The 15,464-nt window shown below is 45.0% G+C and overlaps 1 protein-coding gene across 1 annotated transcript in view; it reads right to left on the bottom strand.

Moving 5' to 3' along the window:
• The window catches only part of CLVS1 (clavesin 1), a gene marked incomplete at both ends in the record, with an annotated part of 146,613 nt that extends 132,486 nt beyond the window's left edge, over positions 1 to 14,127 (bottom strand). The window contains one exon of the mRNA XM_079722789.1: positions 13,673 to 14,127. Within this exon, the coding sequence (XP_079578915.1) occupies positions 13,673 to 14,127 (455 nt within the window). The remainder of the gene's footprint in view (positions 1 to 13,672) is intronic.
• Between the last annotated feature and the right edge of the window lie 1,337 nt (positions 14,128 to 15,464).

Below are 15,464 nucleotides of genomic sequence, written 5' to 3'. Positions count from 1 at the left end.
TGCTACAGCTCATTTACATTATTTCTTGGGATTCCCCATAGATCTTCACCCAAAGCATACAATTCAACAAGCTTAATTTTCTGGCTTCCTAATCCACAGAAAATTAGGAGAAAGGCTTTTGAAGCAAGCCCACTAACAATAGCCAATTAATAGCTAAAAGGAGAAAGAGGTACTAAAGACAAAACAAAAACAAACAGAATTAGAAAGTGCACATAGCGTGGCAGTATGGGCCATGTAGCATGGGGACAAAGCCCATATGTTCTAAGAATCCTCATCACGATAGTTATTTCACAGCCCAGGGCACGATAACTTATATTTACTGTTGTCAACATTTGTCATTTTAAAAAAGTATTACACTATATTTGATAAGGGTAGGGAGTACGTAATGCATTCTGAGGTTGTTTTTTTAAAAAAACACAACTGCATAAAATAAAATTTTAAAATTGGCTTCTAAAAAGCAACCCTCAACTATCTGAAGATTTAACTTCTCTGGATGGGATACCCTCTTCCCTTACAAAGCTATAAGGTAAATGAGGCATTGCAGTATTATTCTGGGGGTTTTCACAGATCAGATATCAAACTGAAATACTCTAGCTGTGGTGGTGTGATCTACTAATCAATATGCATGCTATAAATTATATGATGGATTAACATCAGAAACTCATGAGGAAATGCGTGATCGACATCATCCACACAAACCTGTCAGGGCGAGGAGGATCTGGAGTAGAAATAAGACGCCATTCGCAAAGAATGAGGCAGGGAGTTGGGTTTCTGCTCCCTGAGCTCTGCAGGGAAGGAAGCACCCTGAACAATGGACGTTTCTATGACACGAAACCTTCTCTCAACTCGGTCTTATGCACAATGACACGCACGGAATACAGAACGTTAAGAATTGAGAGAAAACAATGCAGGTCATCTACTTCCACATCCTTATTAGGTGAGGATATTGGCACCTGAGCTCATCACACAGTGGATGGAGCCGCCACAGACCCCGCAGTAGTGACTCCTGTCCCATGTCCTGGTTGCTCCTGCTGCTTCTAAGACATTCTCTGTCCCCGTGATGTCATGCTGAGAATCACTGGGCAGGCGGTAGACAGAGCATCCTCACCTCTTCCTCCTTCATTCTCAAGTTCAACCGCACACAACTCTGGTCCCCTTAACAAGAATATTGTCATTGGGAAGAGTCTACAAAGAGCTTCTCCCCTCTGGACTTCCCATTGTTCCAAGCTTCTCCCCGGCAGTCAAGAGGACGCTGTTGAACACTACTCTGTACCTGTGGGTACCAAGGAGAAAAAGACACAGCATCCTGCCTCCAGAAGCTTCCTGAAGCACGGAGAAGTGTGCAGTAAAGAAGATGAGTGTGACAGGCATTCAGGGAAGAACAAAGGAAGAGATCAGTGCTGCCCCAGCCACGGACAAAGCTTCTTAGTGTGGAGAAGAGCTTTGAAAGAGGAGTAAGGCCTGATCTGGCCTCAAGCATAAAGCCCAGATTCCTTGTGGCAAGCGAGGCCTTTCGTTCCTGGCCTCTGCTTACCTCCTGAGCCTCATCTCTCTCCATGCGAGCCCTTATAGTCTGTGCTCAGTGGGACCAACTGAGGCTCCTCCAACAAGGCGAGCTCTCTCTTCCCTGGATCCCTGCGCTCTGTGGTCTTTTTGTCTCCAACGGACCCCTCACATTCCTCCCCTCTGCCTGCTGAGTCTTTCTTCTCCTTCAAGTCAGATAACGCCTTCAGGACAATTTCTCCGAGGCCCCAGCTTCCCAGTGGGTTAGATGCCTCTTGTCTGTGCTCCGGTAGGGCCCGTGCTCACCTCATGATGGAAACGAAAACTAAATAGTAGGAACTAGGTAAGCAAAGGTGGGAAAGACCTTCAATGAGTGAGGAGGGGGGAGGGGGAGAGGAGGCTTACTCGGGTGGAAGATGTCTTTTGGATAAGGAAAGGAATGCCAAATTCTTCAGGTTTTCTATGGCAAAAGGTGTGGCAAAGATACTGAATCCGTTTTGTTAGGGAGCCCTTAAGGATTCCTGAGCAGGAAATTTGTAATAAATTGTGAGCAATCAGAGATTAGGTGACACAATCCCCAGAAGCAGACCCCAAACATAACCAGGTATCATGAAGAAGGAGAAAGAGAAATAGTCAGAATCAAACCACCAACCAGTCTTGTGATTTTTTTTTTTTTTTTTTGCTGTACGCGGGCCTCTCACCGCTGTGGCCTCTCCCGTTGCGGAGCACAGGCTCTGGATGCGCAGGCTCAGCAGCCATGGCTCACGGGCCCAGCCGCTCCGCGGCACGTGGGATCCTCCCGGACCGGGGCACAAACCCGTGTCCCCTGCATTGGCAGGCGGACTCTCAACCACTGCGCCACCAGGGAAGCCCCCAGTCTTGTGATTTTGTCCAGATTAAACACCTTCTATTTAAAATGAAGATAATAATTCTCCTTCATAAATTGTTGGGAGGATTAAATTAACAACGTGGCACAGGAGATGCCCATTGCCTGGGCAGCATTACTAATATTAGCACGCTCTTAGCCACGAAGACACTGGGTGTTACTTGCAGGAGTGCCATATTTGAAATTAGATTCGGAGACACTCAGCAGGGAGTATTAGAGATGGGGAAGAAATAGAGGCAAAGAGAAGAGAAAAATGATGAGAAACAAAGAGAATTTGCAAAGAAAAAACAACACATCACTTAAAAACCCTCACAACAAAATTTACCTTCTCTTTATTTTCCTGTCTGATGCTGTGTTTCTCAGTATAGTAGCAATAACTTCTACTGCTTTATAGGACTCACAGTAAATGGCTTCTGAGCTTGATTTACAACCTCAGTGAAGTGTAGGCATTTAATCATCCCCAGCAGCTATTTAAGGTTCTGTATATCGCCGTTCAGGAGCCATTATCTAGGAACCATATAAGGGCAGGAGAGCTGGGCGCTGGTCCTAGGACTGAGGTTCAGGGCTTAGGCACTGGGGGGTTCCCTTGGAAGCTCTACAGTGTGCTTCTTGTACAGGGATCAAAAGATGCTTCCCGGCTGATTGAGAACTGGGGAAAGCAGCGAACAGCCCAGAAGAGCTTCAGATCATACAAGAAAAGGCCCCATAGCTCGCAATGCACTCGTTCAGGAAGTCAGCTACGCCCTTGAGAAAATCTCACAGTGAACGCAGCACACAGACAAGCACCATGATTAAAAACGCCCTTTCTCCGTGCCCTCTTTTACTGCCGCTGGCCTTTTAAAGAGCAGACCCAGGCTGTGCCCTCCCACTGGAGCAGCATTTCAAGTTGAGTAAGTGAGCAAAGCTCTGGGTTGGCTGCTATATCCAGGCCACGCTCCAGGAAGGAGGAATTTATTCTTAGACCCTCGAATTTCCAGGCATCAGAGGAGACTTCCTTATCTACAAAGTAATGAGTGTCATGTCTTTTTTTTTTTTTTTTTTTTTTTTTGCGGCACGCGGGCCTCTCACTGTTGCGGCCTCTCCCGTTGCGGAGCACAGGCTCCGGACGCGCAGGCTCAGCGGCCATGGCTCACGGGCCCAGCTGCTCCGCGGCATGTGGGATCCTCCCGGACCGGGGCACGAACCCGTGTCCCCTGCATCGGCAGGCGGACTCCCAACCACTGCACCACCAGGGAAGCCCTGTCATGTCTTTTAAACTCCTGGGTTTATAAGTGAGAATTTGCGAGGAGCAGGTGGCCTGGAAAGACGCGCTGTCAATGAAAGCTTGCTCTCCTGGTACCCCTCCTGCCGCAAACCTGCCCGGCCTTCGCAACAATGTTACAGGAGCCGCGTGACATCTGACAGCTCCCTGAGGGGCAGCCACCCAGTTAGGCAGGAACGGGCACTGCTGTGTTATCTCAGAGCAGAGACCCCACTGCTCTGCCTTCCATTCAGTGCACACGGGAGACGCTTCTAACGGGCATGCTTCCAAGGCCGGGAGCTCAGTCGAAGGGGATGTTGACAGTGGGCAGAAAGCAGCTGAGCCCTGGACTAAGCAGAATTAGAGCGTGAGTGCTGAAGAATGTCCGACAAGGAGTTCTTATGGAGGAAGAAGGACATTTAAAAGAAATACTTGAGGAACTATTTGACTAACCCACGTGGCGAGCCGTACACTCATCCAGCAGGTTGAGGAAGCAGAGTAAACTCTTCTAACTTCACTTCCGCATCAATCGCCAGCTTTTTAGAAGCGCGTAACAGAGATGTAGTCCATTTTATAAGGTCTTTAAACCGAATGAGAAATTGTATCTTGGGTGTTTTATATGAGATCGATGTGGGAAACCCACCTGAATGATGGAAGAAAGGACATGGCTGTCGTGTCAGACCCCTTCCTACCTAGCACCTCATTTAACCCTCACAGCTCTACCAGGGACACACAATTATTACCAGACAGTGAGGAAACCAGAGGTTAGAGGAGTTATGTATCTCGCCAAGGTCACAGAGCTGGTAAGCTGTGGAGCTGGGGCTTTGTTTGCCAGCTGCAAGCTGACTCATCTTAGTGGAAGGAATAGGTGGGCAAAGATGACGTTTTCGATGACTATCTTAGATCACACTCATACTAGGACCACTTTCTGTGGCATATTCCAAGCAATATCCAGATTCCTTTGTTGGGCTGGGGTTTTTAAAAAATCAAAGTTGTTTTTGTTGTTACTCTTATTATGGCCAAATAATTAGGGTTGAGATTGGACAGGATCTTCAACATTTGATTTGCCAGGTTTCTATGAGATTGGAGTATGTGGCAACAGGATTTCCCTGTTAAGCTGTGAGAGCCTTTTCAAGTCTTTGGGACCTTGAGTGACCAAGAGAGGCTTGCTCACTCATACCTTGCTGAGAGCCCTCCTGAGTGTCTGATCAAATGGCCCCCAAGTTTGGCAAATGGGCTCTAGTGGTGAGCTATACAGAACAGTATTTGAACTATGGAGTTAGGTCTGAGATCCAACTTGTTTTAGCCATTTACCAGCTGTGTGATCTTGGATGGGTCACATAACCTCTCTGAGTCTCAATCTCATCACCTGCAAAATAAGGATATGAACAGTGACTACCTAAGAGCATTACTGCCTGCCGCAGGGTAAGCCCTCAACACTGTCTGATTTTGTGGCTGTAATACTCTCCTTCTCTTCAGTTCAACTTTGCCTATTGCCAAGGTCACAACAACTGGAAAACGAATCACTCCCAGAACGATGCTGGGAATGTTTCTGTAGGAAGAACAGAGAGCTAGACCTTTTCCTGAACCTGCCTCTATAGGGCCTGGGACTGGGGAGGAGGGTTGCCTCATGGCCCTGGTGAGAAGCACAAAGTCCACCTGACTTGCCTCCCCCTTGGCTACCCAACATTCAGCACTGACATTTTGGAAATCTGGCCCCTTCGTTCACAAGTTCTTATACTTAGGACAGTAAAGCTTAACGAGGTGTAGACCCCCTGCTGCTTGTAAAAAGCTCTTTTATTTTCTTAGATTCCATATATATGTGTTAGCGTATGGTATTTGTCATTCTCTTTCTGACTTACTTCACTCTGTATGACAGACTCTAGGTCCATCCACCTCACTACAAATAACTCAATTTCATCGCATAGCACAGGGAGATCAGCTCGGTGCTTTGTGACCACCTAGACGGGTGGCATAGGGAGGGTGGGAGGGAGGGAGAAGCAAGAGGGAAGAGATATGGGAACATATGTATATGTATAACTGATTCACTTTGTTATAAAGCAGAAACTAACACACCATTGTAAAGCAATTATACTCCAAAAGATGTTGCAAAAAAAAAAAAAAAAAAGCTCTTTTATGCTGTTGCAGAAGCTAAAGGTGAACCTCCATCAAGTGGCTTATTTATAGTCTGAAGACTTACATCCCACCCACTAGCTCGCGGTTTTACTCAGAAGAGAAAACCCACTTCATGCGCATCTCCCACCACCGTGCTGTCAGGACGCAGGCCACGCCAGCCCTTTGGAGGCTGCCACAGCTCAGCAATAACCGGTGACGTCTGAAGGAGCTGGATCGCCAGCATTTCCATTAGCTCCATTACGTCTGGCATGAGGGGACAAGCAGCAGCTGAACGCCTGTCCAGAAAAAAAGTGTGAGTGGAAAAGCGCCCGCTCCCTGAGAGCAGATAGATCCTCGGTTGATTTCGTCGTTGCAAAGTAAACATGGCAGTGTCCTTGCTTTCAGAATCGTGACAGCAGGAAGGTCAAGTACCCTAGTATCATTCATCTTCCTGTCGTTTCACACCTGGAGGGACTGGAGGCGGGGGCGCTTGTGTGAGATGCCATTCTGGGATGCGGAGCTCCTTTGGACCTTCAGGAGCTCGCCCAGAGCTGGCCAACTGTAACTGTTCAGCGCGTCTCTGGAGTGCGTGGAGGAACGTGTGACGTTTGGATTCATCCGGCTAAACAATAGCAAGTCTTACAGTAGATAATTACACTATAAAGTGGTAACAGTACTTGTCTCCATACACTGAACACTAACGGTGTGTCAAAGACTCCGTCAAGGGCTTCCCTGGTGGCGCAGTGGTTGAGAGTCCACCTGCCGATGCGGGGGACGCAGGTTCGTGCCCCAGTCTGGGAAGATCCCATAGGCCGCGGAGCGGCTGGGCCCGTGAGCCATGGCCGCTGAGCCTGCGCGTCCGGAGCCTGTGCTCCACAACGGGAGAGGCCACAGCAATGAGAGGCCCGCGTACCGCAAAAAAAAAAAAACAAACAACTCCGCCAAGTGCTTTGCCTGTATTATCTCGGATCCTCACAGCAACCTTAGCTAGGGTTACTGCCAGGTCCCATTTGAGAAAGCCAAAAACTTAAAGAGCTACATCACCCAAAGTCACATAACTCACAAGTAGTAAAGCTGGGATTGAACCATACTCTTAATCACTGGTCCCTAACCTATGGGCCCAATTCTCATAAGTACCATCTCATGAGGAGTCAAAAAAATGCACACATGCCCAAGTATTTTCTGCAGCCTGAATACATTTCAGGCCCAGCTTCTATGTATACTGTTATTTTTCAAGTGTTACTAATGCTACTGCATTTAATAAAATACTGATCACATAGTTAAAAAAAGACTGGCAAGTCTTGTCTATTGTTCAGCACCCCACACACTTTCTTATTTGCTCAAACTGAAGTGATGGGTCCCTCTCCACTCCCTTTCTTCCCACTCTTATTAGGGACTAGATGGGCCCTCCCCATTGAGCCTCCAGATTCATCTCAACTTCCGGCGCACCCAACTTGCAATGCTCATCCTTCACTGTCTGAGCCCCATGGGAACTCACGAGGAATGGCTTTGTTGTTTACACCGAGCTATCCTGGGCTTCTTGGCTAGGAGAGTGGGGCTGAAAGGAGGCTGTGAAAAATCTTGCATTTGGACCCCAGGGCTGCTTTGCCACTTAGCAACACACCAGTGATTCAGATTTTGATTGTAAGAAGCTCTGGAAGCTTTGAGTTCAGGGTAGGAATGAGACCATAGCTAGGGTTTTGTGGGAAAGCATAGTCTTTCTATTCAGACAGACAAGTGAAGCATTTCATCTCTTTTATAGATTACCTACACACATAACATAGATCCTTGCAGGACTATGGTAGGAATTAGAAATTATGTGTATCAAACACTTGGCACAAAAGCAATTAACAAAGGGTGTTATTGACATTGGTGTTAGGACGTTTTTAGACACGCCCCATCAGGTTCTCACAGTGGGTTCTAGCTCCCCTAAGGGCTTTGGAAATATGAAGGTGGTCGTTCAGGTGATGACGGTACCTGGGACAGGGGATGCTAGACATTCCCAATGCTGGACACAGCCCTGCACATTAAGAGCTAAGCAGCTTCAAATGCCAGTTGTGCTTCTTTTGAGAATCTCTGCTCTTAAATCTTAGATCCTCTCCACTGTGGTCATTGTCTTCATCTACACCCTTGTCTACCACCAGGAAATCCACTTCCAGCCTTTCAGAAGCTCCATGGATATTTTGAAATATCTAATCACTCAGGAGCTGAGCAGTCAGCTCCAAGTGTCTTTGCAATGAGCTTGGAATTGGAAGCCTTGAGTCTAAGTTTTTCCATTGATGAGTCATAATGCTCCTTGTTTAGAAAGTGTCCTTTCCTCCCCAAACCTCTTCTTTGTTATTTGTAACTTAGTGATACTGAAACTCCTCAAATGGTTATGAGCATCAAATCAGAAAATGTACATGGAAATGCTTGGGAACCATAAGGTCCTAACAGCTGTATAGAGTATGGGTGTACAGAATTATGCACTGTAATAAAACTGACTAGGAACCAACTTAAGGCTCTTCCCTTGAGAAATCTGATTGGCCTGAGCAATGCTGTGCTGAGCCATATTGGCACGCAAAGCACAAGGAAAAATCAATAATTCTTATCCTGCCTTCTTGAAAAGTTTGATATTCTGTTCATCAGGAATTTTTGTTTGTGTTAATTTTGATTCTAAAAACTGTTTTATGACAATATCATTTACTTTGATTAATGAGTGTTTTGGTGCCCCCTTCAATTTTGCATCCCAAGCAAATACACCAACCCCTCACCCTTGTCCCAGCCCTGGGGCTGAAGTCGTGGCTCAGGCTCCCTGATCTTCAATCCAGATGGTTGTGCTTCAGTGCAAATCTTTTGTCCCTGGTCCTGTACTTTGGGGAAAGGGAGCCTACAGGATTCATTGCCTTCTTATAATAACTCTGTATACTCGAAGGTAGTAATCAAGCTGTTCATCAGCTGCCTTTTCTCTCTACTAAATTACCCTAATGTGGCTCTTCCTTAGAATACCTCAGCCTCCTCAAAGAACCAACTTTTCAACTAATTTTCCACCTGGCTGCTGATTTTTGAGCTTTCAGTTGTGGGAAACAAACAATACACTGACAGAAGAATGTCCAGTGTAATTTTATATATTTTGACTTACAATGCATTTCCAGTTGTTTTGTTCCCCATTAAAGTACTTGGGGACCAGCAGGTCTGCACATGGCACCAACAGATACTATCGTAGTCTACTGTGGGGCTCTTATTACCTGGACTGCCCCCCCAATGCTTTTCTGATATCCTGAGACTATAGTAAACATAATAGGTAGGGACACTAGGACCAGGTGACTTCTTAGAGCCTGCCAGCCACAACTGAGCTACCATGGAGGACTTTGGGGCATGATGGCTTGGGGTCTTAGCTGTATTGTCTATACTTTTCAGGAGGAAGAAAGTTAGTAATGGCATCAAATTCTGCTGCCCTTATAAACAACATCTTGTGACCTGATATCCTAGGTATTTGCCTGCTTTGAGTTTTTTTCTTAAGAAACAACTGCCATTTATTGACTAGTGCTCATCTATGATCATGGTCATTGCCACTTTACAGGTGAGAAACTGAGGATAATAAGAATTTAAGCAACTTGCTCAGGATCCTGTAGCTGGTTAGGAGGTGGCTGGAATCTGAAGCTGGCCATCTGGCTTCAGAGTTTGTGCATTTAATCACTATCCTATTCTGCCCCTTGGACACCATCAACTAGAGTAATTGGGGTTAATCCTTGCAACAGCGCCACATGCCAGATACTAGACCCATTTCCATTTGATAATATTGAGGCTCCAGAAAGTAAAATAACCTGACCAATTTTAGCTCTTTTGTTAACTGAGCAAAATCCAGAAGAAAATAGATGAGTTCTTTGCTCACATTTTCCCCTTTGTGGGAAGGGCACTCCTGGGCAAATCAGGCTGTGTGGCCCCGTGCAAGTGTGCAACTCAGAAAGATACAAGAGATAGATGTCTTTTTTAATCAGATCTTAGGGGACAAGTTGGGAATTCTTGCCAATGTTGTTATGAATTTAGGTGAAAAAGATCAAAACGCTCATTGAACAAGAGGGTTTCCTTAGGTCTCCGTAACACACCAGGCTGCTGAGCTGAAATGTACACTCTGCTGACCCTGGAGGTGCCAGCTTCATTGTATGACTGAGTAGCTCGGTGCTGATGTAATCTAACTCGTTTCGGTTCAGCCCGGCAGCCTCAGGAAAGACAGAAGTCGGCCGAGGAGGCCAGTTTGTGCTCGGAGACTCTTGTGCTCTGTGGGCACACCTAACCCTGCACGTGCCCCTGGAGGGCAGCACTTCTCATCACTCACTGTTCTGGGCTCTTGCTCAGGCTGTCTGGGTCTAGATGAATGAGATTTACATCGTTTTAATAAATATTAATAACCGTTTTAATCTCAGTAAACCTTTTATATGAGGCGTTCAAATCACTTCCCAGTCATCTCGGGCTCCCCACGGGAGTCAAGTCATCATTTTGCAAAGCCGTGCTAACTCTGCAGCCCTTCAGGGTTCCATTAGGCCAGGGCTGTGTGACAGGGAGCACGGCTGGGGAGAAAGCTAACAGGTGCTAAGGATGGGTAAGGGTCAGATCACACCCGTCGGCCCACTTCTGTTCTCAGATATCGTACGCCTGTCTCTATTTTTAACTTATGTGCCATCTGTGCTCTATTATATTTGTAGTGGGAGGTTTAATAGTGTTTGTGATAATACTAGAAGCTAACATGAATTGTTTACCATGGGCCAAGCAATGCGCTGTGTACCTTAAATGCCTTGTTTCATTCAGTCTCCCAACTACATTATTAAAAAACCATCAAGAGGTTGCTTGTCCCAGGTCATAGAACCAGTAAATCACATGACAGTATCCAGGTTCAAACTGAGGTTTGTTTGCTTCTGATCATCTTTGGCTATCAGTAAGATAGCCTTATCGTTCACCTTCTTGTTAAAGCCAAAGTGGTTTGGAACAAATAGTATTCTACAATTTGAAACAAACTGCCTCAAGTAGACCCAGCTTTGGGAGGGGTGGGAGGGGTGGAAGAAAGAGATTGTGTGTGTGTGTGTGTGTGTATTGTGTGTGTGTGTTGTGTATGTGTGTGTGAGAGAAGAAAGGGACTACTTCAAAGAACCTAGTGAATCAGGAGCCTATAAAGTGAATTTTAAAATCCCTCTCCATCCATAGGATCAGGCTGAATGAGCTTCACATTCATGAGCCATTAGAGCTAGAAGATCTCTCAGGGATGACCTAGTTCAAGCTTTTTATTTTACACCTGAGGAAACTGAGGAACAGAGACGTGAAGCAACTCTTTCAAGGTTATCTTAATCATAAAGATTTGAATTATTCCCTTAAAGACTTGTTTCTTCTTGCTTCTTAACACAGTTTGAGGTACATACAGACCAAAGACTAATAGAAAACAAGATATTTCATGATGATTTATCTCCTCATATGTAAATCATCGCTTACTGGTGTCCTGTGCATCATCTGTCTTAGCAGATACAAGTTCTCCAACACGTTCAACTAAGCACAAATGAAGTCAGCATGATCATTCTCCAGAATCATCAAAGTTTTCTGTTTCGAAATCCAAAATGTTCATGTGCCCTTTTCGAGAGGACAGCTGTTCCCTCTAGTTTAAGACTCATGTCCTGTGTTGATGGTTTACATCTCAAAAGGAATTCTCCTGTGGTAGATGGGAGTTAGCTGTCTATGTGTTTGCACCATAACTGGACAGTGGGTGGCCCAAGGGGTTGTTTGCTGGAGGGACCTTGTATTTTCATCGTGTTCATCATGTCCTTGTGCCTTAGCACAAGCCCTGGCACAAAGTCTACACTTGTCACATCTTTGTTGAGTGAATGGTATATGCGTGAATGTAAAGACCTGGAAATCTTTCTCATCAGTAGAGCATTGTAACAAGAGGCCCATCCTTAATGCTTATGGAATAACAAAACAGAGACATGGCAGGGCAGCCCAGGCCTAGGTGCAGACCTGAACAATCTCTAGACTGATAGTGTTAAAACATTCAAATACCTTTTCAGGAGTGGATTGCTCTATTCCGGTTTATCAGCCAGAAAACAGCCAGTGGTCCCTAAGGTGTCCCATCCTAATCATCATTTTTAGGAGGAGGAATAGTCATATGAGGCACTAAAGGGGCGCCCTAGAAATTCCTTTTAATTATATTTGGGGGAGGGGCTCTTTGGTATATTTTTAAAGTTAAACATATGTTTCCCCAAATACCATAATTTCAATATGATACCCCTGTGAGAGCTCAAGCCACAGGTGAAGTTTTGGAGATTAATTCATGCATTCTTTTGCATTCAACATTTATTGCCTATTGGACCATGTGCCCAAGAGATAAATATGAAAAAGGCACAGTCTCCTCCTCCTAAGGAACCTGCAGTCTTGGGAGCAGGGATAAGAAAAAATACACAAGCAAACACGCAATTACAGTAAAGCCAGGTTATGATAACTTGCTCTCAAGTCAACCCCACTCTGTATTTCACTAGTTGTGTGACATTGAATGAGTTACTTAACTTCTCAAGACCTTGTGTCATCAAATGTAACATAGGAATCATAGGAACACCCATCATGCAAAGTTCTTGAGTGGATTAAATGAGATAATATATGTACATATAAATGCTTAGCAGAGTATGTCGTATGTTTTCAAAAATATTAACTAAAATAACAGTGGTTCTTTTACTCCAACTGTAACTACTTTAACGGAAATATGTGAGCAGAGTAAGGCACCTCAGTGAAACAGGTTGGGATGGAAGGTAGGTAAAGACTACCTTCCCGAAGAACCATAGAGATAGGTGTGAGTCAGTAGGCAGGTTATGTACAAGATGGTTGGACTTGGCTTAAGAAATGGTTGATCCCTCCTTTAAGTAGCTGGTGGGGCAAGTCCAGAGGCTTGGAGGCATGTTGAAACCTCAGCTATTTAAGACAAGGCTTACACTTCCAACCAGCAGGACCAGAGAACATGGAAAAGGGCAGAGGGTGAAGAAGAGCAGGAGACGCAGAAGGTGGATCATAAAGAGCTTTACGTTACTTTGAAGACCTTGCAGGTCACTGAAGAATTTTAATGAGAGGAGGGACGTCACGGAATTTTGGAAGGGTTACTCTGATGATGGTAAAGACTAGAATGGCTCAGAGGAGACCAGACCAGAGGCAGGGACTCCAGTCAGGAGGCTGTCTCAGTGATGCAGGTGAGAAATAATGAGAAATTACGCCAGGGCAGTAGCCATGGGGGCAAAGAGAGTGAAGAGATCTGAGGTGGTTTTAAGAAGAAAGGGGAAGGACTTGGCAATTAATTGGATGTGAGCAGCAAGGGCAAGGAGCGGTCCAGGAAGACACCCAGATTTCTGGCTCGAGAGACTGGAGGGATGGAAGAGCGGGGAGAGTGGGAGAGATGCTGCACTCAGTTGGGACATGTTGAGTTTGTGGTTCTCTATAGGACTTTCCGGGAGAAATGGCTGGCAGGCATTTGGATGGGAAGGTCTGGCACGCAGAAGAGAGGTCAGATATTAAAGTCATGGAGAGGATCCAAGAATTCATGTGTTAAAAACACTTGACTTAAAGCCATCTACTGAATCCATTTTTGTTGTTGTGAAAGATGAGAACCCTAATGACAGAATATATGGTTCTTCTAGAAGACCAGGTTTCAATTTTATTAAATGATCCACTTTGATGAATAGGATAACTTCTGAGGTCTCTTACAATTCTAAAACTGTGATTCTTTTGTTCCAAAACATTGCTGTGCATCTGTAATCACCTAGTGATGACAGTAAAAGACCTGTGGCCTTAAAATTCTCTTTGTGGACATGTAGAATATATACTTTTAAATAAGAGCCCATTATCTGTAAAGGCATACAGCCCCAAACATGCAGTGACAATGCTTATGAAAAAGAAAAAACAAAGACACTATCTACATTTACCTACTCTGATCCCAATTGGCTGCAAACAGCAGAAGAATCTTCCTGCCATAGTGATCGCGGTTTTCCAGCACTCCAGGGAACCCATCGATGAGGGCCCTTTTAATGCCAGGATCATCAGCCTTGAAGTTTTTGAACATGTCCAGGTTTAGCTGGCGGTACTGGAAGTACTGGGCCAGGAGTCTAAAGGCATCTGCTTGGTGAAACTTCCTGGCTCGGAGAAATCTCAGGATGAAGGCATCATCTGTGCGTAAAAACCCAATGTCAGGCCTGGTGATGATCATGTCCCTGACTTGCTGAATATCCTGGTGTAAAACATCTGGGTTTTCATTCAGTTCTAGGCGAGCTTTCTCTATAGTCTCTGGGCTGAGTCCAGCCTGTAAATGGGTCATCTTGGCCAAATCTCCTTTCCAAGTGCTTAATTTCTGATATTTGGGAAGAAAAGAGACTGGTCCCATTCACGTGATGGTCTGCTGAAACTGTGGCCCATTCAACAGTTATTTTTACTACCAAGCTGACACTGAAACAGACAAATAGAGGGTCTTCTTTATGTTCCTGGAAAGCAGTAGGACATTCAGGTCCTATGTGGTGGCGGCCATCCCAAAGAGAAGCAAAACCGAGGCCATTGCTTACTGCAAAACAAATGCACACAAGAGAAACAAACAGAGGTGATACAAAGAAAGTCTGTAAGTTAATTAGAACTCAGAAAAGCAGTATATTAATGCTGCAGGTCTGATTAGAAGAATAAAGGGTATATTTTCTTTAAAAGAGGGTATTTGGCATAATTTTATGATTGACAACTTCAGTGTGTAATATGCAAGTATTTGCAATACATTTAGGAAGTTTTTAGTTACATTGACTAGTTAACATGATAGTGTATGGTCAGATTAGTAATAGATTGCTTTTTTTTTTTTTTGGCGGTACGCGGGCCTCTCACTGTTGTGGCCTCTCCCGTTGCGGAGCACAGGCTCCGGACGCGCAGGCTCAGCGGCCATGGCTCACGGGCCCAGCCGCTCCGCGGCATGTGGGATCTTCCCGGACCGGGACACAAACCCGTGTCCCCTGCATCGGCAGGCGGACGCTCAACCACTGCGCCACCAGGGAAGCCCTATACATAGTCTTTTTCATATTCTTTTCCATTATGGTGTGTCACAGGATATTGGATATAGTTCCCTATGCTCTACAGTAAGACCTTGTTGGGTTTCCAGCTATATATACTACTTTGCACCTGCTAATCCCACACTCCCAATCCAACCCTCACCCACCCACCTCCCCCTGGGCAACCACCAGTTTATTCTCTATGTCCCTGATTCTGTTTGTTTTACAGATAGGTTCATTTGTGTCATACTTTAGATTCCACATATAAGTGATGTCATATGGTATTTGTCTTTCTCTTTCTGACTTGCAATCCCAATCCTGGGCATATATCCAGACAAAACTCTAATTCAAAAAGATACATGCACCCCTATGTTCATAGCAGCACTATTCACAATAGCCAAGACATGGAAACAACCTAAATGTCCCTTGACAAATGAATGGATAATGAAGATGTGGTACATATATACAATGGAATACTACTCAGCCATAGAAAAGAATGAAATAATGCCATTTGCAGCAACATGGATGCAACTAGAGATGATCATACTAAATGACTGAGTGTTTTAATCCCCTTGGATTTTTCTACCTAAATGGTATACCGACAAATGCTCATATTATTTGCGTCTTTCTCATTTTAAATATAAGTGTTTAAGCTCTCTCAGACATTGGTTTGGTCTAACTTAGAAGTTCTAAAAAT

Source organism: Hyperoodon ampullatus (genome assembly GCF_949752795.1).
Source record: "Hyperoodon ampullatus genome assembly, chromosome: 17".
Lineage (NCBI taxonomy): Eukaryota > Metazoa > Chordata > Mammalia > Artiodactyla > Ziphiidae > Hyperoodon > Hyperoodon ampullatus.
This window is presented reverse-complemented; position numbering and strand designations above follow the sequence as displayed.